Source organism: Nicotiana sylvestris, chromosome 10, assembly GCF_000393655.2.
Source record: "Nicotiana sylvestris chromosome 10, ASM39365v2, whole genome shotgun sequence".
In the NCBI taxonomy this organism is placed as follows: Eukaryota; Viridiplantae; Streptophyta; class Magnoliopsida; order Solanales; family Solanaceae; genus Nicotiana; species Nicotiana sylvestris.
Genome location: NC_091066.1, coordinates 899,139 through 927,010, shown reverse-complemented (window position 1 = coordinate 927,010; position 27,872 = coordinate 899,139). Strand labels below are relative to the sequence as shown.

The window sequence follows — 27,872 nt, the reverse complement described above, 5'->3', positions numbered from 1 at the left end:
TGGCCAAACAGGCTATAAGTAGCGACTTTAAAAGACTAGAATTAGTCCGTACCGTATACCTGAATTTTAGTTTTAAATTTTTTAGATAAAAAAATATTTTTAATTAAATTTTAGAATAAAAACAAATATTGACAAGAGGAATAAACTCAATCCAACACCTGTTTCCGCAATACTGAGGAACTACAACCACTTCAATCGCATCGCTCCTTTTCTTCTTCATCAAGTAAGAAATAATTTCTGAATTTCAACTCAACTTATGGTTGATATGTCCAGTTCAATGCTATAAGTTTTCTGGGTTTTTGTTTTCTCGGAGCGTTGTCGCCGACCCGACTAGTCTAGTATTACTGTATTAGGAATAATTGTTATTGTAACTGGGTGGACCGACTGCGGAGTTTAGCTTTGGTTATCCTTTCGAGTTGTTCAACTCTTTGAGCTCTTTCCTAAGAAAGGATTAGTATTTGTCGCTGATCTTACAATCCTAAGGTTGCTGCACTTTCCGTTTGCTCTCTTAGCTCAAGATTAAGAGCCCAAATGTAAGAAACAACTAGTCTTTATGGCTGATTGTACAAGTCTAATCCGTTTGGTTTCTACTGTCAGCTCAAATATAAGAAAAGATTAGTTTTTTTGTGACCCTAAAATGCTATGCTCTCTGTTTGGTTGCTTAGAGCTCAAATATAAGCAAGAATTGTCTTTATTACTGATTTCATAATCATAAGCTGCTATTTTCTCCTTGTGATTTCTTGGCCAAAGATTATGGGCTCATATATAAGAAAGGATTAGTTTTTATGGCTGTGCTTAAAATCCTGTTTACTTTTCTCTCTCCATTTGATTTTATTGGCCCAAGATTATGAGCTCACTTATAAAAATTAATTAGTCTTTATGAGTTGACAAACCTTGAGCAGTTATGCCCTCGTTTTGGCTTCTGGCTGTGAGGTTTTGTGTGGGTTTTTGCAGTTGGGACTAGGGTGTGGAGCAGGTATACTAAGAAATGGAGAAAGACACTATTTTTTATTCATGTGTAATGAGGCTATAGTCAGAAAAACATGATGGCATACTGGGGGTGGTAATTTTTTTTTTATTTTTTATTTTTATTTTTATGATAATTAGGGGTGTGCATGTGGATTTTGATTATGACCATAGTAGTGGTTTGGTTTCATGTTGATGGCTTATTTATTGGTTTCTATTTCGTCGTTCTTAGGAGGCGATCCATCTAGGATTCTAGATTTCTTCTGGTTTCACACTTTCAGACTATCTTTAATTACTTTTAATCAAAATTTATCTTTACTTTTTGTTATCAGTTATTATTATTTTGTATTCCACTGCTTTGTATGTCTCAGATCAATATCAATATACCAATCTTACAAAGCATAGACCTGCAGTAAATATGCTAACATGTCTAAAACGTATTCTCAACTAGTAATATGTGTCGCATATACAATTTTTATTCCATTGCGTCCTATTTTCGCTAAGTTTGCATAGATCCCTAGAGATTGTGGGTCCTTTAAGACAATTTCCTTCCTTGTGGTTTTAGGTATATCTGGTCCTCTTTTAACACTTTCGCTCATTATTGTGTCACACCTATGACCGGTGCATCTAGAGGTCGACGAGTGACATGATTGAACCATCTTAAGTGACTTTCTCTTGGTTTATCCTTGACGTGCCCTACTTGAACTTTTTGACGAACGTGATCATTTCTAATCTTGTTAATCTTGTATGAACATACATCCATCTTAGCATCCGCATCTCTGCAACATTGACTCCTTTCACTTTGGTAGGCATCCTTCTATCACATATCACTCCTGTAGCACTTTTCTATCTTAACCACTCGATTTTGATTCTATGTGTAACATTTTTATCTATCACTCCATTATGTCGGAACAACGAGCCTATAGATCTGAATTGTTTTCATTTAGGCACTAATCCCATCTAATTTCACCTCAATTCATTGTTCTAATGTTGTCTATAATTTGCAATGCATATGTTTTATCTTACTTCTACTTATCCTAAAATTCTTACTCTCTAGAGTGCTTCTCCATAGTTCAATCCTTTGGTTGACAACCTTGTTTTCATCAATTAGCACAAATATCGTCAGCAAATAACATACCTCATGGGACCGCATCTTGTATTTTGTTAGTTAGTTCATCTATAGCTAGGGTAAACAAGTACGGTTCAATGCCGATCCCTTGAGTAAACCCACGGTTATGAGAAACTCTTTTGTATCTCCTACAACTGTTCTCACACTAGTATTATTTACTATTATTTCCAATTCCTCTCTTCATGTGTAACCCGGGTATATGAAGAATGATGGCATAGGATACTTGGAGTTAGGATCTTTGCTACTCTAGTGATTTGATTTATGTTTTGATTGTCTTGAATTTTTGGTAGTGCTGTTTCATTTTGGTTTGCTTTGCTTCAGATTGAGATGGTCTACACCCAATTAATGAGCAATTTTGAGTGTACTAGGTGCTTTGCTCGATTTTGGTGGGGATAGTTCTATAAACTGATTTTACATTGGATCTTTTAGTGTTTTCTCATTAAGGTCATTGCCTTGTGTGTTTAATAAAGTAATATGTGCTTATAACAGGGTCATGGTCTAAATACAACGGCAGCCACTTGCATGGACATACTTTAACAAATCATATATTGAAGGATATAAAATCAAAAAGCTGTCTTCAAATCCTAGATTAAGGGCCTTACGACAATACCTGAGAGGAACAGGGAAAAACTCTTGATTGGTGAGTAAGGGAAGATCTGTTTATGGTTCATGAAAGACTTGGTTCATTTGTTTGCTTTTCTTTCTAGTTCATCCACTTCAAGTGCGCTTCTGAAATTTTCTTCAACCAATGTCTGCTAACATCCTTTTGGGTTTTCCTCTCACATCAATGACGCTGTAGTTCTATTCTATCTCTGCCATGGAGGTTTCACCAAGAGTGGATAGAACTCGCTAAGATGTGGACACTCTGAACATTATTTTGTCAATTTTCTTAACCTCAGTGATTTTTTCCTTTTGGTCTCCATACCTCTTCAAGTCATATTTTCTCAAGGTTCTAAAGTTAGCTCATAGGCCTACTATTTTTATATGTTGTTTATTGGTCTGACGAATAAGTAAGACATACAGCTGGAAATCATCATAAACATGTAGTCCCTAGAGAGGGTAAATGAGGGAAAATGAGTGATATTAAAAATCTTCCACCTTAGAATGAATCGTTTCCCTGTTTTGGAGCTTGAGAAGTTCTTGGCTTAAAATAGCAAAATATAGCTCTATTTCTTAATTGCTTTTGCACCTTCTGCAAGGCTGTTTTTGCATGACGTGAGAGTTATGCTTTTAATTAACCGTCGGGCACAATAGTCTAACGTTTCATTATGCTTCACACGATTAAAACTGTGGGATTACTGGGCTTTCGTGGGGTCCTGAATTGAGTAGATCAGGTTCTGTATAGTATTTTTTTGGTTTGTGGGCGGGGATGGGGGTGGGGGGACTTGTATTATAACACACATTCTGACAGCAGAGTTCTCAAAGCCCTGTTTCCATCAGGAACGTGGCCTGAAGAATTTTTTGCATCACTTGAACTCGTTATGTTTTTATTTCATATATAACCACACATCGTTCCTCTCGTCAATGACCTTTTGACTGCATTGGAAATTTGGTATATCTCTGCTCCCAGTTCTTCTCTTCCAACTCTCTCTATGCATATTGAAACATTAAATGCTGATTCGGAGTTTGTTCTTTCCAAATTTTAATAATAGGTGCCATTGACTAGCTTTTGAGATATACGATGATTCACAGAAGCTCTGCGGTGTAGACTACTACTGACAAATTCCAAATCCTGTATTGCAGTAATATTTGGTTTGAAGCCGCAAAAATGTCCAGTGGAGATGGAAGAATAGTCACTTCTGAAGATATAGAAATGGTATGCTTTTGATTTTTTTTTTTTACCTATTATGATCTCTTCATAGAAAAAAAGGAAAAAAGAAGAGTTATTCACGCGATTCTGTTTAAGTATCCATTCTGATCTATTTGAGCCCAGTTCATCCCCCCCCCCCCCAAGAAAAGAAATTGCTATATAGTCAATTATTAGAGACTAAGTTGTTGTGAACAACTTATTATTTGATGCCAGAGTGCTCCTTAGCTAGCTGCCCAGAAAACTTAATTTGATTTTTTTTGCAAATATTTCTTTTTCTTCTTCTTTCCTTCAATCTGCTTGTTTGTTCAAATTCTTGTTGCTCTTGGGCTTTGACTGGATCAAATACAAGTAACAATATTTCAGCTATAGAGAGATTGGTGTGACACTGAGTCACAGAGGAAAACTTTGATTGAAATGGTAAATTAGTTGTTACTGAACTGAATTTTGCTCATTGTCATCTTAAACCGGCTTGTCTAAGTGAGATTATGATGATTGACGGTATCTTAAACCGGCTTGTCTAAGTGAGATTATGATGATTGACGGTGTTCCTAAATGAATAATCATGATAGCTGCACAACTGCAGGGGAAAATATTTATTGACTGTTTAAGCTAATTTCAGGTGCAAAATCGAATAGAGCAGTGTCTTCGGCATTACATGAGTCAGAAAGAAGTTCTGGAAACTCTCTTCATTCAGGAAAAGATAGAGCCGGGATTTACTGAACTTGGTATGTTATCTAAATTTCAAGGAATACAGTTTTCCTCCATCTTGGTGTCTTCAACCATTGAACAATAGCTGAAGTTAGGTTAGTGGTTCTGCAATCTGATAGTTATATAATGTTGCTCTCATCATTTAGCAGTGTTGCACGTGTGAATTTAGTGATTTACCAATTTCGCAGGTTATGTGATCATTTCTTACTCTATCGTTACAATCATCTCATGGCTTGCAGTTTGGCTGAAACTTGAAGAAGAAAATCAAGAATTTTTCCAGGCGTATCACCTGAAACTGATGGTTAAAGAGCAAATAATGGAATTCAACAGGTTGCTTGCAGAACAGGTTAAGATGACACATCAATTACCAAGTACAATTCCTTCTCTACCTATGAATAATGGGTATCATATTTATGGATGTGGTCATTTTACCTGGTTGATACTTGGAGTGTATTGATTTCTTGTCTATCCTTGAACATCTTAGCTCATTTCTGCTTTAAGATTTTGAGACTCTCCTACAGGTCTAGCTTTTCAATACTTTTGCAATAACAACAACAACAACAACAAACCCTGTGTAATCCCACAAATGGGGTCTGAGGAGGGTAGTGTGTATGCAGACCATTGCTACCTTGTGAAGGTAGAGAGTCTGTTTCCAACTTTTCAATACTTTTGCACTTGAGAAAAAATATTTGTTGAAAGCATTAGCAAATCGCATTTTTCTGCTAAGCTGGAAACTTCAGTATTGACCAAATGCTTAATCCCAGTGCCTAAGTTTTAATCACTGTCAGGCGGTTAATGTTTCATAGGTACTGCGAGGGAGAGGGGGCTAGTGAAGCCAAGAGGGACCAATATTTAATCTATAATTATAGTGTTACTCAGAAAAATGAGCGAACTCTACTCTTATGGAAATAAGAGAAGGGGAGAGTGACCTACATGTATAGTGATACTAAATCAAATCTATTCCAAAATGCACCAATTTAGTTGAGATATATACTTCTAAGGCTGTATTGTGGGCCGGGCCCGGGCCTAAATGGGCTAAACGGGCCGGGCCAGACGGTCCCGGGCTTAGCGGTCTTGGAGGATGGAACCAACCCACTACGGGCCTAAGCCTACATGGTCCCAGGCTAAATGGGCCGGGCCTAAACGGGCCTAAGTGTTCTGGGCTATTTTTTTGAATTTTTTTTTATCTAAAGCAATTTCTTGTAAATTATATATATATACAAAATATTTATATCTATATCTATACTATATAATTTAGATAATTTACAAGAAATTGTCGTATATAGTATATTGCCTTATATAAGATTGTATACATTGGCTATATTAAGACACACACACATACACACACACACATATATATATATATATGAACTCGGTATCAAAATAAAGAAGGTTTGAAAGAAGGAGAATAAAGGCAAAATAAAAAATTAAGGTAAAAAAGGCAAAATAAAGGGGGATTAAAAACAATAAAATGGAAAGGTTTTTTTTTTTGTTACAGGTAAAATAAATATTGTCTAGTAGTATATTCTTCTCCTTCTTTGAAACCTTCTTCTCTGATAGTGTGAGTAAATTGACTGATGATATCTGAATATTTCCGATATTAGGTATAGTTGTTTTCTATATTTATCTAAACAAATTCTGTTATTTTCTTCTAGGTAGATAAAATGTACTGCTAGATCTATTATAGAATAGAATCCACTATCTATGTCTATTATAAATTCTTCTAAATTTTGAGTAAGGCTTCTAGCAAAACTTTCTGGATGGGTGTAGTTGTTGCGGTTATTGGACATTAATAGTAAAAAATCTTTGCAGTTAAATCTTATATTTGTGAAAATCCTACTCGGTACTGTCTCTCTTTTATTCTATAGACTTGTAAAGTTAACATATTAGCTAAATTATGAACTGATATTACCCCGTAACTTTTTTTTTTTACTCTGTTCATCTCTTCTTCCCAATCGTTTAAAGATTTTACTCTTTTCTTAACTTCTATTTCTTTAACCTCACCCCGGCCATGGTTAAACACGTATACCCTTCTTTATCAATTGGGTTTTTTAACCAGTTTTTCCTAGGAATTTACAGGTTAATCCATCATATTTGTTAAGAAATTGGGAAGCTAACCATATACTAAGGGTGTTATATAATAATTTAATGTACAGACATAGTGTTAACTAACTAATAATCATAAGAACAGTAAAATACAAACGAATTAACAATCATAAAATTAGTAAAATACAAACTGGGTTAATGTTTATCAGAAACATAATTTAGATAAAGATGAATAACTTATATGCTTATAGGAGAGAGATTTCCCTTTCGGGAAACTCGAAAACCTTACTAAAAATTTGAAAATTACTACGTACAAGCTGATGAACTTATTTTTCTTACAAGCTTAGAGGAGGAGGGAAAATTACTATATTATACATAGAGATATTTTACAAAGATGGTTGAGAGTTTTTGGATAGTTTTTGATGAGAGGATGGGTTTTTTGAATGGTTCCTTTTCTCTTTCTTCTTCTCCTTTTATAGATAGAGAGTTTGAGTCGGACTTGAAAATTGGATTTCAAAATGTGTTAGGAATCCGTCTATCAAGCTTCGCAGGGTACAACTTTGGGCCCCATCTGCACGTTGCTTTGTCGAAGATTCCTTTTTTATGCGCCCTTTTAGTCCACTCAACTTTTTTGGCTTGTCTTTTAGTATCATTGTCTTGTCACATCTTATGTCTTCTTTTTATCTCCGTCTTTTAGCACAGCTGTCTTCTTTTCTGGTACCAGTCTTTTCTTCGTCTTGTCTTTCTTTCCACGTTTTCATTATCGGTCTGGTCTTCTTTTTGTATTGTTGGTCTCGTTCTTGGCCCTGTTCTGATGGTTTTATGTATCTAGATTATGGATGGCTTCTGAGTCGAAACTCATACCAGAATCATAATCATTCGGGTCTTGGGCATCTTGATAATTTAGATAGTCATTAGTTTCTTCAGAACTTTGCTCCCTTCCTGAATTTAATCTCGGACTTGGACTTCTTGGACTGAGACTTGGATTTTTAACTATATGCTTGTCTTGTTCTTCTTTTTCTTGGAAAAAATTCTCTAATGTCTGTTTAATTATTTTTTCTATTTTCTCATTTTTCTTCTTTTTTGATATCACTCCCTTTTTCTTTAGCATTTCTCCTTGCGTTAAGGTCTTTTGTAATCTTCTTCTTGATGGTCCTTCATCTTCACTTTTTGGCAAAGTGACAGCCATCCACGGATTTGATTTGTCTTTACCGGTTACCGTTTGAACCGGACTAGCTGTATCACTATCCGATACAGTGGATCTTACTGCATTCATTGGGGAATGCACACTCGTCTCATCCATTTTTGTTTGAGATGGAGAACCCTTTGGACTGTTCATTTTTGAATCTGGTTGTGGTATAATCTGAGTCTGCGAGGTTGTCTGTGATTGTGTTAACTCGAACCTCAATGCTTGTATCCTGTGTTCTAATACCTTTACTTGCTCGATGAGCTTCGTCTTTTCTTGTGTCAAGATGTCGTTCTTTTGGTTTAACCGTTTGAAGGCTTCTGTCATTGTCGAGCAGTGATCGCAAAATATTATTTTACCATCGTCTTTTCGGATGTTGTATTGAGGGTTTTTTTCTGGATTTTGTCTTAGAGCCGGGGTAATATAGTAATTTGGTCCTAATACTCCTCTTGCATAATCTAATGCTTCAGTAAAATCATTAAATCCTTTAAAAAGAGGTTTTTCCACGCCTTTAATGGAATCTAATACTTCTAACCATGTCTGAAAAATACCTTTTGTTTTTCCATGTATAACTACATAATACTTAAACCTTTTGTCTTGATTTTTGCCTGTAAAATATTGACCCAAAGCGTTAAGTGCTGCTATAAAATATTTAGTGTCTTTCTTATTATATGATATCCATAAGTTATCAATTAAGCACCTTTGGGGTCTGTCTATGACACATTCTGGTATTATTTTCCCAATGTTTTAAAGGTTTTTCTCCTATTATTTTTATTTCATCTAATATCTTTATTATATTATCTAAATCCTTTTCGTTTTTTATTATTCCTATTTTTTGTAGTCCTGTTTTAAAATTGTATAGTTCTGTTTCTATGTCTATTAAGGTATAATCTTTTTCTAGTATATCTCTATTTTCATCTTCTTCTAATATTAAGGTTTTAGATTCTTTTAGGTCTTTACAACATGTATTTTTATCTTTGCAATCTTTACAACATTCTTCTTGGTTTTCTAAGTTGTTCTGGCTTGCATTTAGTCTTGTTCGGTTTTCTAAGTTGTTGTGGCTTGCATTTAGTCTTGTTCTTATTCTAGTTGCAGTTTCTATTGTTTGTACTGGTGTTTGTGTAAGATTTTTAAAGAATATTACTCCATCCCTACTTATTAGACAACTACCATTATTATGTAATATAAAACTTAATCCTAATACAAAATCTACATTTATATTTAAATCTCTTACCCAAATTTTATCTACTTTATAACTAGGTTTATAAAAATCTAAACATGTATTTATAAAACTAATATATGATTTATCTATATAATGCTTATATATATTATGAGTTCCATCCATTTGCATGGCTGCAACTGGTTTGTCTAAAGTTTTTATCAGATTTGGGGGAACTATCCTTTTATTTATTATGCATCTTGTGCATCCAGAATCTACTAGAGGTTAAGTACTCATATGTAAAAACCTTTAAAAGGTTAAGTAGAATAAAAATCCTAGCAAGGATCAAAATAGAAGATTATGATGCACTCATATGTAAAAACCTTTAAAAGGTTAAGTACAATTAAAATCCTAGCAAGGATCAAAATAGAAGATTATGAAATAGAAACCTTAGCTCTAGTAGATTCTGGATGCACAAGATGCATAATAAATAAAAGGATAGTTCCCCCAAATCTGATAAAAACTTTAGACAAACCAGTTGCAGCCATGCAAATGGATGGAACTCATAATATATATAAGCATTATATAGATAAATCACAGATTAGTTTTATAAATATATGCTTAGATTTTTATAAACCTAGCTATAAAGTAGATAAAATTTGGGTAAGAGATTTAAATATAAATGTAGATTTTGTATTAGGATTAAATTTTATATTACATAATAATGGTAGTTGTCTAATAAGTAGGGATGGAGTAATATTCTTTAAAATTTTTACACAAACATCAGTACAAACAATAGAAACTGCAATTAGAATAAGAACAAGATTAAATGCAAGCCACAACAACTTAGAAAACCGAACAAGACTAAATGCAAGCCAGAACAACTTAGAAAACCAAGAAGAATGTTGTAAAGATTGCAAAGATAAAAATACATGTTGTAACGACCTATAAGAATCTAAAACCTTAATATTAGAAGAAGATGAAAATAGAGATATATTAGAAAAAGATTATACCTTAATAGACATAGAAACAGAACTATACAATTTTAAAACAGGACTACAAAAAATAGGAATAATAAAAAACGAAAAGGATTTAGATAATATAATAAAGATATTAGATGAAATAGAAATAATAGGAGAAAAACCTTTAAAACATTGGGAAAATAATAAAGTAATGTGTAAATTAGATATAATTAATCCAGAATATATAATAAAAACAGCATCAATAGAAGCTACAAACCAAGATTTAGAAGACTTTAAAATCCAGATTAAAGAACTTATGAATTTGGGAGTAATAAGAAGATCTACCTCTAAGCATAGGTCGGCAGCTTTTATGGTCAGAAATCATAGCGAAATAATAAGAGGAAAAGCAAGAATGGTAATAAATTACAAAAACTTAATGATAACACTAGAACAGATGGATATAAGCTACCAGATAAGACAGAATTAATAAATAGAATACAAGGAAAAAAGATATTTAGTAAATTTGACTGTAAATCAGGATACTGGCAAGTAAAAATGCACGAAGAAAGTATTGAATGGACAACATTTACTTGTCCAGAAGGACATTTTGAATGGTTAGTAATGCCATTTGGATTAAAGACAGCTCCACCAATTTTCCAACGAAAAATGGATAATATATTTGGAGAATATAAGAGATTTGTCTTGGTATATGTAGATGATATATTAGTATTTAGTAAAGATATTAAAGAACATTTAGGACATCTACAGACTGTATTTAGATTATTGGTAGATAATGGAATAATAATTAGTAAAAAAAAAAATGGAATTATGCAAAAATTATATAAACTTTCTAGGAGTATTTTAGGGGATGGAAAAATAAAATTACAACCCCATATCGCTAAAAAGGCCCTAGAAATGCCAGATAAACTAGATAACACCAAAGAATTACAAAAATTCTTAGGTATAGTAAACTATGCGAGAAATTTTATAAAAGATTTAGGAAAAATAGCGGGGCCATTATATGCTAAGACAGACTCTACAGGACAAAAACACTTTAACACAGAAGACATTAAACTAGTACAAAAAGTTAAAGAAAAGATAAGGAATATCCCCGACTTAAACATGCCATTAGAAACAGACTATTTAATTATAGAAACAGACAGTAGTTTTGAAGGATGGGGAGCAGTTTTAAAAGTAAAACCAAATAAATATAGTGACAAAAATACAGAAAAAATATGTGCTTATCAAAGTGGAAAATATAAAGAAAAGGGAAATATGAGTAGCATAGATGCAGAGATATTAGCAGTAATCTATGGATTGAATAGTTTTAAATTATACATATTAAACAAAAAAGAAGTAACAATTAGAACTGATTGTGAAGCAATAGTAAAGTTTCATCAAAAAAATAAATACAAAAAATAGCAGTAGAAGAAGATGGTTAAATTTTATAGATACTATATCAATATATAACTTAGTTTTTGAACATATTAAAGGAAAAGATAATAATTTAGCAGATCAATTAAGTAGACTTAAAATTATGATCAATTAACAAAGCATATTTTGTATGTACAGCATGAGACCAGCAGTTTCAAAGACTACAGACAAAGGGAAGGGCATTCAAGCTTCACCCTCAGACAAATATTTACAGACAGTTTTAGGTAATCTCCATTTTAAGCCACAACCTTTCTTAGAACAGACTAATTTAGAAAGAATAAATTTTGAAAAACATAGTCTTATATTTTTTCCACCATCAAATATGTCTTTTAGAATTTTACCAGAATGTGTTATAGACAGACCCCAAAGGTGCTTAATTGATAACTTATGGATATCATATAATAAGAAAGACACTAAATATTTTATAGCAGCACTTAACGCTTTGGGTCAATATTTTACAAGCAAAAATCAAGACAAAAGGTTTAAGTATTATGTAGTTATACATGGAAAAACAAAAGGTATTTTTCAGACATGGTTAGAAGTATTAGATTCCATTAAAGACGTGGAAAAACCTCTTTTTAATGGATTTAATGATTTTACTGAAGCATTAGATTATGCAAGAGGAGTATTAGGACCAAATTACTATATTACCCCAGCTCTAAGACAAAATCCAGAAAAAACCCCTCAATACAACATCCGAAAAGACGATGGTAAAATAATATTTTGCGATCACTGCTCGACAATGACAGAAGCCTTCAAACGGTTAAACCAAAAGAACGACATCTTGACACAAGAAAAGACGAAGCTCATCGAGCAAGTAAAGGTATTAGAACACAGGATACAAGCATTGAGGTTCGAGTTAACACAATCACAGACAACTTCGCAGACTCAGATTATACCACAACCAGATTCAGAAATGAACAGTCCAAAGAGTTCTCCATCTCAAACAAAAATGGATGAGACGGGTGTGCATTCCCCAATGAATGCAGTAAGATCCACTGTATCGGATAGTGATACAGCTAGTCCGGTTCAAACGGTAACCGGTAAAGACAAATCAAATCCGTTGATGGCTGTCACTTTGCCAAAAAGTGAAGATGAAGGACCATCAAGAAGAAGATTACCAAAGACCTTAACGCAAGGAGAAATGCTAAAGAAAAAGGGAGTGATATCAAAAAAGAAGAAAAATGAGAAAATAGAAAAAATAATTAAACAGACATTAGAGAATTTTTTCCAAGAAAAAGAAGAACAAGACAAGCATATAGTTAAAAATCCAAGTCTCAGTCCAAGTCCGAGATTAAATTCAGGAAGGGAGCAAAGTTTTGAAGAAACTAATGACTATCTAAATTATCAAGATGCCCAAGACCCGAATGATTATGATTCTGGTATGAGTTTCGACTCAGAAGCCATCCATAATCTAGATACATAAAACCATCAGAACAGGGCCAAGAACGAGACCAACAATACAAAAAGAAGACCAGACCAATAATGAAAACGTGGAAAGAAAGACAAGACGAAGAAAAGACTGGTACCAGAAAAGAAGACAGCTGTGCTAAAAGACGGAGATAAAAAGATGACATAAGATGTGACAAGACAATGATACTAAAAGACAAGCCAAAAAAGTTGAGTGGACTAAAAGGGTGCATAAAAAAGGAATCTTCGACAAAGCAACGTGCAGATGGAGCCCAAAGTTGTACCCTGCGAAGCTTGATAGACGGATTCCTAACACATTTTGAAATCCAATTTTCAAGTCCGACGCAAACTCTCTATCTATAAAAGGAGAAGAAGAAAGAGAAAATGAACCATTCGAAAAACCCATCCTCTCATCAAAAACTATCCAAAAACTCTCAACCATCTTTGTAAAATATCTCTATTTATAATATAATAATTTTCCCTCCTCCTCTAAGCTTGTAAGAAAAATAAGTTCATCAGCTTGTACGTAGTAATTTTCAAAGTTTTCAGTAAGGTTTTCGGGTTTCCCGAAAGGGAAATCTCTCTCCTATAAGCATGTAAGTTATTCATCTTTATCTAAATTATGTTTCTGATAAACATTACCCCAATTTGTATTTTACTAATTTTATGATTGTTAATTAGTTTGTATTTTACTGTTCTTATGATTATTAGTTAGTTAACACTATGTCTGTACATTAAATTATTATATAACACCCTTAGTATATGGTTAGCTTCCCAATTTCTTAACAAATATGATGGATTAACCTGTAAATTCCTAGGAAAAACTGGTTAAAAAACCCAATTGATAAAGAAGGGTATAAGTGTTTAACCATGGCCGGGGTGAGGTTAAAGAAATAGAAGTTAAGAAAAGAGTAAAATCTTTAAACGATTGGGAAGAAGAGATGAACAGAGTAAAAAAAAAAAGTTACGGGGCAATATCAGTTCATAATTTAGCTAATATGTTAACTTTACAAGTCTATAGAATAAAAGAGAGAGTACCGAGTAGTATTTTCACAAATATAAGATTTAACTGCAAAGATTTTTTACTATTAATGTCCAATAACCACAACAACTACACCCATCCAGAAAGTTTTGCTAGAAGCCTTACTCAAAATTTGGAAGAATTTATAATAGACATAGATAGTGGATTCTATTCTATAATAGATCTAGCAGTACATTTTATCTACCTAGAAGAAAATAACAGAATCTGTTTAGATAAATATAGAAAACAACTATACCTAATATCGGAAATATTCAGATATCATCAGTCAATTTACTCACACTATCAGAGAAGAAGGTTTCAAAGAAGGAGAAGAATATACTACTAGACAATATTTATTTTACCTGTAACAAAAAAAACCCCCTTTCCATTTTATTGTTTTTAATCCCCCTTTATTTTGCCTTTTTTATCTTAATTTTTTATTTTGCCAAGTTTACATCCTTTACACTGAAAAGTCTGAGTTTTATTTTTCTTAACTAGCTTCTTTGCTCTTTCTAGTGCTATATCTACTTCAAATTCGTCTTGTATTACTTCTATGTTCATAAGCTCAGTATCAGTATCTTTTACTGTGCTTTCCGTTGTATCATCTATTTCCTTTTGGGTAGAATAATTATAATCAGTAAATCTAATTGAGGTTTCTCCTTTTGAGTTTGTGTACATTAAATGCGATTCTAGCTTAAATATTTTTGGTTTTGCAAAGTCTTCTAAATTCCATTCTAATAGAATATTTAGATTTAAAAATATATCCAGAAAAGAAGTATAGAATAGTAAAAGATAATACGGTAATTAAGTGTAATTTTAGCAGTGGAGAACATATATTACATAGCGAAGACAAACAATATAATACAATAGTAGATCTAATAATAAATTTTGGAGAAAAAACACAAGAAAATAATAAAAATTTAATAAGAACACTAGAACTAGTAGAAGCGTTACAAATTAAACAGAAAAAGACTCTAGAGAAACTAGAACAAAATTTAGACTTCATAAAATCACAAGAACTAGAAATAGACAGAAAAATACAATACTTAAATGATAAGTTTAATCTAGAAAAAATACCTACGAAAAACGAAATAGAAAAATTAATTAAAGCTATTACGGAAAAACCTAAAGAATTAGAAATACAAACGACCAGGCTAATAGAAAGAATAACAGATCAAGTAGAAGTACTAAAAAGTGAGATAAGTGTTTTAAAAGAAGAAATAGACAAAATAAAGGAAATCACTCTTTCATGCGTGATATAGAATTATATATATATATATATATATATATATGAACTCGGTATCAAAGATGCAAATTAAAGTTTACATTTAATACTTCAAATTAAAGTTCAATGTCTTCAACATAATACTTCAAATTAATCCAACAAACTAAAACATTAAGCATAATACGTCTAATAATTTTAAAATAACACAAATTGTCTCAAATCAACTTAAAATCTTAAATACAAATGTCTGGAGAACGCGCAAGACAACTCTTTATATGCCCCCTTAAACAGCCTATGCCCTCCTTTGGACGACGAGTGTAGACTCGACCACAGTTCTTTCACTTTATTATGTAAACTTCTTCGTTTTCTTCTACCACATTAAAGTGTTCCAAAACAAATGGGTGCAATCTAGAATCACCGGGCATGATTTAACTTGAATTAAGAATTTGAGTTTGAGAAATGAGAGATGAGTGAAGACTTACTTGAATACTTCAATTTGAGTTTGAGAAATGAGAGAGATTGATGATTTTGTGAGTAAAAATTAAAGAATGAGAGGGTATTTATAGTTGAGAGTAGGGAAAAAGTGTAATAAAAAGTTTGGGGTTAAAACAAAGTTTGGGGGCCAAATGGCTATTTTTTTAAAAAGCCAAACGGCTAAATTGGCTAGCCAATGGCTAGTTTTTAAACTTCTAACTGTTGGCCCGGTTGAACCGACCCAGACCCGCCTGCTGGTCCCGGGCTCGCGGTCTATTTTGGGAGGACCGGCCCACAGTTGGCTTTTAGGACCATTAGGGACCGGCCCGTTTGGCCCGTTTGCTAGCGGTCCCGGCCAACAATATAGCCTTATATACTTCTCCCACATGGGTTGGCTAAAGTCTTCTAGAGGAGTTTATATAGGTTTTGGGCTATACAACTCTTTGTCTTTTAAGGTTTTGGGTTAGATGCTCAAATTCTTCATATGGTATCAGAGCCAACCTTTGGCAAGTCCATTTCACTTGTAAATTAAGATTATGTGTGGACTCAAAATCAGGTGACATGCGCAAGAGTACTTGTCCCATATGTATTTTATAAGGGCTTCCAAAGAGGGTTTATCAAGGTCTTGGGTTACTCAAATAAAAGTCGCGTGTTTCACATGGACAGTGAGCAATGAAGCTTGCCACACACATGAAAATTTGCGTAAAAGAGGTATCATTTTATCCAGCAGATGTTTTCTCCGCGGGATACAAGCAGAAAGTACTCGTCAGTTGTTTTTGCATTGTCAAGTGACTGCTCAACTGTGGCTGCTTTTCTTGAATATGATTGGGTTGAAGTGGGTTATGCCAAGGTCCACGACTGACTTGTTGAGATGCTGGTACAGGAAGAAAGTCAGGAAGAGGAAGCTACTTTGGTGGATTACTATACCTGAAATAGTTCTAGAATCATTACAGGGTTAGTTTTGGGGGCTTATTTTGCTTTTTGGTGCCTCTGCTAATTATAAAAGGTTACAACTGCACTTTCTTGGTACTGGATTTGTAAATTTACCTAACCTTTACAAGAAAAGGTCTTGGGTTACTCCACCATCGGCCTAACGTTTTGGGTGCTCAAATTCTTTTGAACAAATAAACATTTTTCTTTTCCTTTCACATCCCGAACAATGTAATGTACTGCTCGAGGAATTCATTTTTCATGTTAGTATCTGGGATAATCTGGTGTAAAAGTGGGAATGTGATATATGGTGGCTTAGGGTGGTAAGGGTCTGGGTTGAATTTGGGAATCATACAGTTTTTTCGTTAGCACAGTTCATAATTGGCTTGCTGAGTCTGAATTTTTTATTGCATGATTTCATGAGTTATTCAAATTCCAAGTCAGGATTTTCACTTTTGCACCCTTATCTAATGTGCTCTATAATGTCTTCTTCAAAAGCATAGACATGTTTAAATGTTTTCAGTAGTTTCTCCATGTTAATTTTTTTGTTTATAAAGTAAATGGTATAGGGATTTTGTTTGAGCTATTGGGGGAGGTCAATGGTGCCGGTTATCTTGAGGTTACATATTATGTGGGTGTGGGTGTGTGCAGAGGATGAGTTTACCTGCTAGAGGGGAGGATCGTTTCAGAAGAATCTCTAATTATACCTGAAGAAATCTTATTGCTCGTCCCATTTTCTTTTCTTCCTTGTATCACAGCAAGCTTGCTTCCTAATCTGGTAGTTCACCAGAAATGCAGAAAGCTGTCAAGAAGTGACGTATTTAGCTTGTTATGTCCTGCGATATCTCTGCTGATCCACTGAGTTTACTATTATGCAAAACTCTGATACATGTGGAATTTTGAGCAGCTGTTTGTGTGTCAATTGTTTCAATAATGTGCAACAAGCATGGAGAGTACTGTTCTCTACTGGAGTGGACTGCTGCTGTTCCTGTCTAAACATACCTAGTTGATTTCTTTAATAGATAAGATTAAACATATCCAAGTTGATGTCCATTTTTTATGTACTTTTTTTTGCTTATTTGTGCTGCTAAATGTGTTCTCACAAAACCTGCATTTAAGTAGCTGTCTCCTTCTAATGTGAAATTATACCCGCCTTACTACAGTTCATCAAAATTTGGCATGCCGTGCTGTAGAAAATGTTGGATATACTTCAAAGGCTGAACACATGCATGAGTCAATTCCTACCAGCTTACCCAACACTTTCAGTAATTGCAGTTCGGCAGTTCTTTCCTGCATGCAAACAGCAGATGATGCTTCTGCACAAAGCAGGAAGATTAATGTCACTCCAAATATCTTGTCGGCCCAAACCTCGAATATGGGGATGAGACGAACATTGGAGGGAAAGATTATTAAGACAGAACCGAACTATGCTAACAATTCTCATTTCAATATTGGTGCTCATAGCAGTTTCTTGGAGTCACATTCTGCACTGGGTGGTGCATCTATTTCGTCAGTTAATAGCATGCAGTCGAACTCACAACCTCTTAACAGACATCCAGATGCTGACACCACTTCATTTGGATTTTTAGGGGAAATTCCTCAAAATTTTGGTCTCTCAGACTTGTCAGCTGACTTCTCTAATAGTTCTGGTAAATCTACATCTCCCCTGCTCTTTGTAACTTTTCCAGTCATTTTTTTTTTGTTTCCATTTTCCAAGTTCCGGGTCTAATCATCTTAATCTCTTCCCACCATGTTCAGATATACTAGAGAGCTACTCTAGGACTCCCTTTCTAGCAACAGACACAGGCAACTTGCTTGATCCAAATGGTAGGTACAGCATCAAGGTCAGATTACTGGTATTTTATTTATTGTTTTGGGTTACTAATGCTGCATGTCTTGCTTTCAGGAGACATTGAGAGGTTAACCAATGTATCAGATAGCTTGCAGTATGAAGGTTTTGCTGGCGATTGATTCTATTGGTAACCTTTTTCCATCTCTTGGAATTCAATTATAAAATTTGCTTTGGGTCTCAGGTGGCATTTTTGTGCATTGGGCACGAAAGAACCCGTGATATGTTGTAAGATACCTTTGCTACTTTTTGGGGATTGCATGCGGTTCTGTTTCCTGAAGAGTGAACAATTGAGCTTTTGCATTTTGCCTTTAGAATATGTGTCTTGTTTTATTTGGGTTCTTTTTAGAGGAGGGCTCTGTTAAGTAACTTGGTATCTAATTAGGAAATATGGTAGTAAGAAATTGAAAGGGAAAATATCAAAAAGAGATTCTAGGTGACATTGTTCTGCCACGAGGCCAATGATGGTTATTTTGGGAAAATCATCTGCAAGCTTCCACAACTTAAATTTCAGGTTGAACGAAGTGGTCATAAGAATCCACTCTAGCTAAATGATATACAAATGAAAACTTGAGGCAAAAACTAAGATAAACCATTTAGTCATCAATTACGAGGACATAAATTAACATCCAGTAAGCTAGCTTTACTTCCATGGAATATCCATTTCCCCCCTTGCTTTATGATTCATTTTCCTAGAAGTTTTATAGAAAGGAGCTACAGACAAAACTGAAAAGTAAGTCGAAGAAGAAAGATTATGGAGTATAAACAGTTATATCGTATTAATTTTACTTATTTGAAAGGTATCTGAAATAATCTCATAGATTAACAGAAAGAAACAAATGCAGAAGGATGATTATTTTCATGGTAAGAAGATGCGCAGGTATATAAATTGATTCAATTTAAAAAGGGTAACGCAAAGCCACAGGGTTTTGGTTCAACAGTAAAGGTAGTACAATGCATGATGTATCAGAGGCGCATGTCACGAATTCTAATCCTGCTGGTGAACCAAGTCTGGTCTATTTAAGTGGAGAAGGGTAGAGTGGCCTAGTGTCCAACTGTCACGACCCTAAACCCAGACTCGGTCGTGATGGCGCCTCTTGTGAAGACAAGGCCAGCCGACACATTCCCATTTCAATTTTAAGCAATTAAAATAATAAGTATTGAAGGTGTTGGTTTATGTTTAGTCAACAATGGCATGCCAATTGGAAGAGTTGGTGGAAAGAGTTGGTGTGGATGCTAGGAGGAAGCTTCCTCCTTTGATGTCACCCATGACATCAAGAGGAGGTCTTTACCTCTATAAATAGATGCACTCCTTCATTTGTAGAAACCATCCCAAAAATAATACAACACATTGTAGTGAGTAGAGAATTAAGAGAGAAATTCTCTTAAGTGTAATTGGGAACTCTCCCCTTCCTTTTTTAATATTAAAAAGGCAACTGTTCTCTGGTGGACATAGGATTATTTTGATCCGAACCACGTTAAATCTTGTGTTCTTTCTTTTACGTTTCCGCTAACAATTGGTATCAGAGCAACAAGATTCTTTAACGATCCAAGGAGGAAGAACAAGCAAAGATGAGTTCCATGAAGTTTGAAATTGATAGATTCAGTGGACGCAACAACTTCAATATCTGGAAGATCCAGATGATGGCGTTACTGCGGAGGGAAGGTTCAATCCATGCTATTGACGGAAAGTATCCTAAGGATATATCAGCTCCCGACAAGGAGAAGATTGAAGGGGATGCATTGAGTGCAATCCAACTATCCCTTGCACCTAACGTGCTTTGTGAAGTGAGTACGGGTACCGAAGAGACGGCCAAACAGTTGTGGGAAAAGCTAGAAAGGCTATACCAAGACCGATCAGTGACAACAAGGATGTTGTTACAACGGCGTCTTCACACATTTAAGATGGGGTCAGGTACTTCGTTACAAGATCATTTAGATGCGTTCAATAAACTTGTCATGGACTTACAGATTGCAGGAATTAAAAAGGAGGAGGAGACGCTTGCATGTGCTTTGCTATTTTCATTGACTTCAGGATATCGTGATATTGAGAATTCAATGATGTATAGCAAGGAGCCTATCAAGCTTGAGCAAGTGCGGCAGGCACTTAACTCTAGTGATGTGCGGAGGCACATTGAAGGAGATAGAGATGACCAGGCAAGTGGCCTCTTTGTAAGAGGCCGGACTAGCCAACAGGGAAAGACCAAATCAAAGCACAGATCAAAGTCTCGTGTGAACAAGAAGAATACAGAGTGTTGGGGTTGTGGCAAGAAGGGGCACTTTGAACGAGATTGCCCAATGTCAAAGTCCAAGGAAAAGGCGAGTGCATCTACAGTTGAACAGGTACATGATTTTGATAATGATTATGTACTAACAACATCGTGTAATAATAATAGTAGTTATGGAAACAAATGGGTGTTAGACTCTGCTTGCACTCTGCATATGACGTTCCGAAAAGACTGGTTTAGCAGCTATGAGAAAAGTGGAGGAACCGTAGTAATGGGCAATAATGCAACTTGTGCAATAGTTGGCATTGGCTCAGTTCGGGTTCGCTGCCATGATGGAGTCGTGAGGACTATTACACAAGTCCGTCATGTTCCTGATCTGAAGAAGAATTTGATCTCCCTGAGTACTCTGGATGAACAAGGCTACAGGTACATGAGCGAAGCAGGAACTATAAAGGTGACTAAAGGTTCTTTAGTCATGCTGAAAGGCAAGCTGGAGAACGGCCTTTACACATTGGCCGGAAGCACCATTGTTGGCTCTGCAAATGCATCTACAGTGCAGTTATCTAATGATGACAAGGCAAGACTATGGCACATGAGACTGGGTCATATGAGCGCACGTGGACTGGAGATGTTGAGCAATCGTAACCTTTTGGAAGGTGAGAAGATCAGCACACTTGACTTCTGTGAGCACTTGCGTTCTAGGGAAGCAAAAGAAGGTCAGCTTCAGCACTGGCAAACACAAGACAAGAGGAGTGCTAGACTACATCCATTCAGATTTATGGGGTCCCTCTAAACTTCCATCGAAGGGCAAAAAGAGGTATCTTCTCACTTTTATTGATGATTTCTCACGAAAGGTTTGGGTGCATTTTTTGAAGGCAAAAAGTGATGCTTTTGAAGCATTTAAAGAGTGGAAGATTTTGGTTGAAAATCAAATGGAGCGGAAAATCAAGTATCTTCGCACAGACAATGGCTTGGAGTTTTGCAATGAAGAGTTTAATGAATTCTGCAAGGTTCATGGGATCTCAAGACATAGGACTGTCAGGCATACCCCACAGCAGAATGGAGTTGCCGAGAGAATGAACAGAACTCTTCTTGAAAAGGCTCGTTGTATGCTCCTACAAGCCAAAATGTCCAAAGTATTTTGGGCTGAAGCAGTTCACACTGCTGCTCATATTGTCAATCGATCTCCAGCATCGGCAATTGACTTTAAGACTCCGAATGAGGTATGGTCAGGTGAACCCTCTAACTATTCATACTTACGAGTATTTGGGTGTCCAGCTTATTATCACGTTAATGAAGGAAAGCTTGAACCAAGGGCTAAGAAGGTCATATTCGTAGGGTATGTGGATGGAGTAAAAGGGTACAAACTTTGGTGTTTGTCTTTACTCAAATTTATAGTTAGTAGAGATGTCACCTTTGATGAATCCTCTATACTTGATCCCCGTAAAGTTTCTGTGGAGTTTTCAGGAAACAAGAACGACGAACAGGTGGAGCTTCCGGTGGAGCTTGCCAAGGAAAAGGATCAAGAGACTCAGGTTAAAGATGAGTCAGAAGATGTAGACCTTGAAGAACTTGTTGTCAATGAACCATACACAATTGCAAAGGGGAGGGAGAAGAGGCAGACACGAGAACCGGAACGCCTTATAGATCAAGCAAACTTGATTGCATATGCGTTCGTAGCTGCACAAGAAGAGATTAAGGATCTGGAGCCCTCCTCGTATATTGAAGCAACTTCTTGCAAGGATGTTGTACAATGGCGGTTAGCCATGACTGAAGAGATGGAGTCTCTTCACAAGAATCAGACATGGGTCTTAGTGAAAAGACAAAAGGGGAAGAGGACAGTTGGATGCAAGTGGGTCTACCGAAAGAAAGAGGGAATTCCTGAAGTGGAAGATGCTAGGTTCAAGGCGAGATTGGTTGCAAAAGGATTCAGTCAGAAGGAGGGAATTGACTACAATGAGATTTTCTCTCCAGTCGTGAAGCATAGCTCAATTCGCGTGCTACTAGCATTGGTTGCCCAATTTGACTTGGAGCTTCAACAGCTTGATGTCAAAACTGCTTTCTTACACGGTGATCTAGAAGAGACAATCTATATGGATCAGCCTGAAGGTTTCCTAGCTGAGGGAAAAGAAGATCACGTATGCCAACTAAAGAAGTCTTTGTATGGTTTGAAGCAATCCCCTAGACAGTGGTACAAGAGGTTTGATGCATTCATGACTACACATGAATTCTCAAGGAGTGCATTTGATAGCTGTGTGTATCACAAGAAGATGTCTGGTAACTCAATGATTTATTTACTGTTGTATGTTGATGATATGCTTATTGCTGCTAACAACATTACAGAGATAAATGCTTTGAAGAAACTGTTGAGTAAGGAATTTGACATGAAGGATTTAGGAGCTGCAAAGAAAATCCTTGGTATGGAGATTTCAAGAGAAGACGGTGTTGTACATCTTTCTCAGAAGAGGTATATATGCCTCAGTCCGAGGATGAGGTGGAGCATATGTCAAAGATTCCTTATGCCAGTGCAGTTGGTAGTATTATGTATGCTATGGTATGCACACGTCCAGATATTGCTCAATCTGTAAGTGTGGTAAGTAGATACATGTCCAACCCAGGAAAGAGGCATTGGGAAGCTGTCAAGTGGATATTGAGATATCTCAAAGGAGCTTCTGGTGTTGGTCTTACCTTTCGAAAAAGTGGTACAGGTATTTCAATTCTCGGTTATGTGGATTCTGACTATGCAGGAGATCTTGACAGAAGAAGGTCCACAACTGGATACATCTTTACCCTCGTTGGCAGTGCCGTCAGTTGGAAGTCGACTTTGCAGTCGATTGTCGCTTTGTCTACGACAGAAGCAGAATACATGGCAGCAGCGGAGGCGGTAAAGGAAGCTATCTGGTTGAAAAGTTTAGTAGCGGAATTGAGTTTGGTTCAGCTGGAATCAACTCTTAGATGTGATAGTCAGAGTGCTATTCATCTAATGAAAAATCAGAGATTTCATGAGCGCACTAAACACATTGATGTCAGATTTCATTTTATTCGAGATGTTGTTGAAGAGGGAACTATCAAGGTCGTGAAGGTTATCACAGACGATAATGCTGCAGATATGTTGACCAAGATAGTCCCACTCGCTAAGTTTGCACACTGCAAGGACTTGGCGGGGGTGTGCATCAACTGATGCAACTCCGAAGAGAACAGTTGTTAGGTGGAGGTGGTATGTTCAACAATGGTTTGATTCTTCTTGTTTCTTACAACGGGGTTGCCCAGTAAGCTTAGAAGTTTTGGCCAGAGTTGTTCACACGCACGCTCGAAACGCAAACCAAGGTGGAGATTGAAGGTGTTGGTTTATGTTTAGTCAACAATGGCATGCCAATTGGAAGAGTTGGTGGAAAGAGTTGGTGTGGATGCTAGGAGGAAGCTTCCTCCTTTGATGTCACCCATGACATCAAGAGGAGGTCTTTACCTCTATAAATAGATGCACTCCTTCATTTGTAGAAACCATCCCAAAAATAATACAACACATTGTAGTGAGTAGAGAATTAAGAGAGAAATTCTCTTAAGTGTAATTGGGAACTCTCCCTTCCTTTGTTAATATTAAAAAGGCAACTGTTCTCTGGTGGACATAGGATTATTTTGATCCGAACCACGTTAAATCTTGTGTTCTTTCTTTTACGTTTCCGCTAACAAGTATTGAGTGTTAAACATGATAAAATCCCAAAATAAGCAGTGCACACTACAATTTGCGGAAAACAAACCCCACACACCCCGATACCGGGGCGTCACCAGTCATGAGCATGTACAATCCGGATAATACAAGAAAGGTCTACATAGTCTAATACAAATCTAAAACAGAGGAAGATAAGATAAAGGAAGAAGCTCCGGGCTGCGAACGCCGACAGCTACCTAGAGATTCTTCGAATCCGCCTGAGCTGGAAAGATCAACACTCGTTAGCGGGACCTGATGCGCCTGAATCTGCACACGGGGTGCAGGGAGTAAAGTGAGTACTCCAACTCAGTAAGTAATCATAAATAAAGGCTGAGAAGTAGGAAATCATGTAAGGCACATAACGGGCTATAAGGAAGCAGTAAAAGCCAGTAAAAACAGTGAAGCAGTAAAGATGTGTAAAATCACTGAGTTCAATTTAAACTTCATAAAATGCCTTTTTAACAATTAAGCGAGCAAATGACAGGCAAATAGGAAAGATAAACACATAAAGGATCGCCCCTCGGGCATAATGTCAACAAATCCGCCCCTCGGGCAATATCTCATAAACAATACCAACCCCTCGGGCTATTTCTCACATCACAATGGGTAACCGCGCTCACTAGGGGTGTGCAGACTTCTGGAGGGGCCCTTTAAGGCTCAAGCGCAATATCGAGCCATCCCGTGGCATAATCACTAAGCTCTCGGCCTCGTATCAATAAACCACCTCGTGGCGTATAAATCTTAGGCCCTTGGCCTCATAATCATAATCAGGTGTTTCCTCACAACATAGGCCCTTTGCCTTACTCAGTCGGAATCTCAAAAGCCACTTGGGCAACAGTAAAACATGATGCTCAGCCCAAAATATCATTTCAAGTGTTAAAGCAGAGTAAACATGGCTGAGTTATGAAAAACAGTAGAATATAGCATGACTGAGTTCAAGTATAAAGTCAAAACAGTGAGGACATATCAACAAAAATCCCCTAAGGGTTCAAATAGTTGTGGCATTCAGCCCAAAACATGATGATAGCAAATAGTTTTCAGTCAAATACACGGTAAAATAGTCATTCGGGACGGACTAAGTCACAGTCCCCAACAGTGCACGACCCCACGCTCATCATCTAGCGTGTGCGTCACCTCCATATAGCACAACGATGTGCAATCCGGGGTTTCATACTCTCAGGACAACATTTACAATCATTACTCAACTCTACCCGGTCTAAATCTCTAGCTTGCGATGCCTTTGCCCTTTGAATCGGCCTCCGGATGCTCCAAATCTAACCAAAATCAGTGCAAAACCATCAAAATATGCTAAGGGAACAAAGCCCACTCGAAAGAAATCAAATTACGATCCAAAATCCCGAAATTGGCCAAACCCGACCCCCGGGCCCACGTCTCGGATTCCGGTAAAAATCACATCAATGGATATCTTATCACTCCCCGAGTTCATTCATACCAAAAGCATCAAAATCCAACCACAAACGACCCCTCAAATCCCAAATTCTAGGTCTCCAATTACAAGCTCTAGTTCTTCAATTTTAGGCTTAATTTCCATGATTAATTAGGTATATTTCACATTAGAATCAAGTATTAAGTCCATGAATCTTACCTCCAAGTGTTTCCCCTTGAATCCCTCTTCAATCCTCTTCAAAAAGCTCCAAAATCGCTCAAAAATGGTGGAAATAAATCCCAAAATTGCGGACAAGATGACTATTTAAACATTTTGCCCGGGTCTAAATTCCTTCTTAGCGAACACGGTCAACGCCTCGCGTTCGCGAAGCACAAATTAACTTTGACCAAAAATCCTCTTACGCGAACGCGTCCACTCCCTCGCGAACGCGATGGTTTCCTCAGCTGACCTTCGCGAACGCACTTCCTGTCTCGCGATCGCGATGAACAAAGCACCCTGAAACCCAGCTGCCCAACTTCCTATACGCGAATGCGCTCCACTTCTCGCGAACGTGATGCATAATCACCCAGCCTTCGCGTTCTCCTCAACTAATCCTTCGTGAACGCGAGGGCTTACTCGCGAACGCGATTGTCATTTCTCTGCAACACTGAACAACAATTTTCTGCAACTCTCAACATCTAGAAATGATCCGATTGACCACCCGAAACTCACCCGAGGCCCCCGGGACCTTAACCAAACATGCCAACATATCCCATAACATCATTAAAACTTGTTCCAACCTTCGGAACACTCAAAACAACATCAAAACACCAAATTCGCATCGGATTCAAGCCTAAGAATTCCAAAATTTTCTAAATTACGTTTTTGATAAAAAACCCAACCTAACCACGTCCGAATGACCTGAAATTTTGCACACACATCCCAAATGACACAACGGAACTACTGCAACTCTCGGAATTCTATTCCGACCCCTATATCAAAATCTCACCTATTAACCAGAAAACGCCAAAAATCTCATTTCGCCAATTCAAGCCTAAATCTACTCCAGACCTCCAAAACACATTCCGATCACGCTCCTAAGTTCCAAATCTCCTCCCGAAGCTATCCGAACCATCGAAATTCACATACGAGTCCTCTAACACATAAGTCAACATCCGGTTGACTTTTCCAACTTAAACTTCCTCAAAAGAGACTAAGTGTTTCAAACTTTATCAAATCCTTTCCGAACCCGAACCAACCAACCCGATCACATATAGAACGGATAGACAAAGCAATAAGAAGCAGAAATGGGGGAAACAGAGTGGTAACTCATGAGACGACTGACCGGGTCATCACACCACTGAGTTACGCAACTGCAAACAACAAATCTCTCACTTCTAAAAAAAAGAAGGTTAACGTCTATTACATGTAATGATTGGCTAAAATTACGCCGCGCAATTTAAAGAACACCACCTGTGTTGCATGATTAAAAGAGAATTAGCTATGTCTGAATAGAATTTCGGTTACATTCATAGATGACTACAAAGAACTTCTGTTAGAATCCTTTTTTTTTTTTTTGGGGGGGGGGGGGGAGGGGGATACTACTTTAGTATTACTTTCTACTTCACTGCAATCTTTCATTTGTGAGAGTTCTGTATAATTGATTCATTTTTATGTTTTTGCTGCAGATCCAGCTTCACACGTTCAGGACAATAATTTTTGTAAATGCTTTTGAAGTGGTTCAGGATTTTTCACTTTTAATATTATGGATTGAGGTTTTCGGATATTATAATCTAAAATGATTAGTTTCATGAACATGCTTGTACAAAGTTGAATGTGAATTAGCTGGTTGATACTTAAGCAAGTGATAGTATAAATGTCACTCAATGCCCATTACAGCCGTAGTTATGACTTGATTTTAATGGTAATAGTGAAGTAGATGTGCATTGTGGACTAAAAAAGTTCCACCATTTGCTTTCGTTGTTTGGATGATAAAGGTAAAGTACTACTTAAAATATAGTATTACGTTACTTATTCGCTTCTTATTACGAAAATGAATTTTGGTCGTTGTATTTTCTGAATCCATGATTCAGTGGCCTATTAATGTTTCCAAAACAAATCTAACGACCCCAGAGAGTCGCTTTTGCTAAAACTTGAACAGCTTCTTGAGAACTCGCTTCAGATATGGAATATTGAGTATTGCGAGATGCTGACTTGCCAGAAGAAAACTGACGTGAAT

General features: G+C 36.4%; 1 protein-coding gene across 10 annotated transcripts; it reads left to right on the top strand.

Moving 5' to 3' along the window:
• The first annotated feature begins 134 nt into the window (after window positions 1–134).
• Window positions 135–27,663, top strand: LOC104238647 (uncharacterized). 10 transcript variants are annotated; one of them, XM_070160008.1, is made up of 9 exons: window positions 139–223; window positions 2,585–2,735; window positions 3,839–3,911; window positions 4,525–4,630; window positions 4,853–4,984; window positions 17,624–18,109; window positions 18,219–18,287; window positions 18,367–18,439; window positions 27,322–27,663. In XM_070160008.1, the coding sequence occupies exons 3-8, from the start codon at window positions 3,864–3,866 to the stop codon at window positions 18,429–18,431; spliced, it is 906 nt and encodes a 301-aa protein (XP_070016109.1). In that variant the 5' UTR covers window positions 139–223; window positions 2,585–2,735; window positions 3,839–3,863; the 3' UTR covers window positions 18,432–18,439; window positions 27,322–27,663. The 10 variants fall into 10 exon arrangements, with proteins under 10 accessions (XP_070016111.1, XP_070016106.1, XP_070016109.1 ...); XM_070160011.1 differs by having other exon boundaries at window positions 4,802–4,984; window positions 18,050–18,109; XM_070160003.1 differs by having other exon boundaries at window positions 4,802–4,984.
• Window positions 27,664–27,872: the final 209 nt, after the last annotated feature.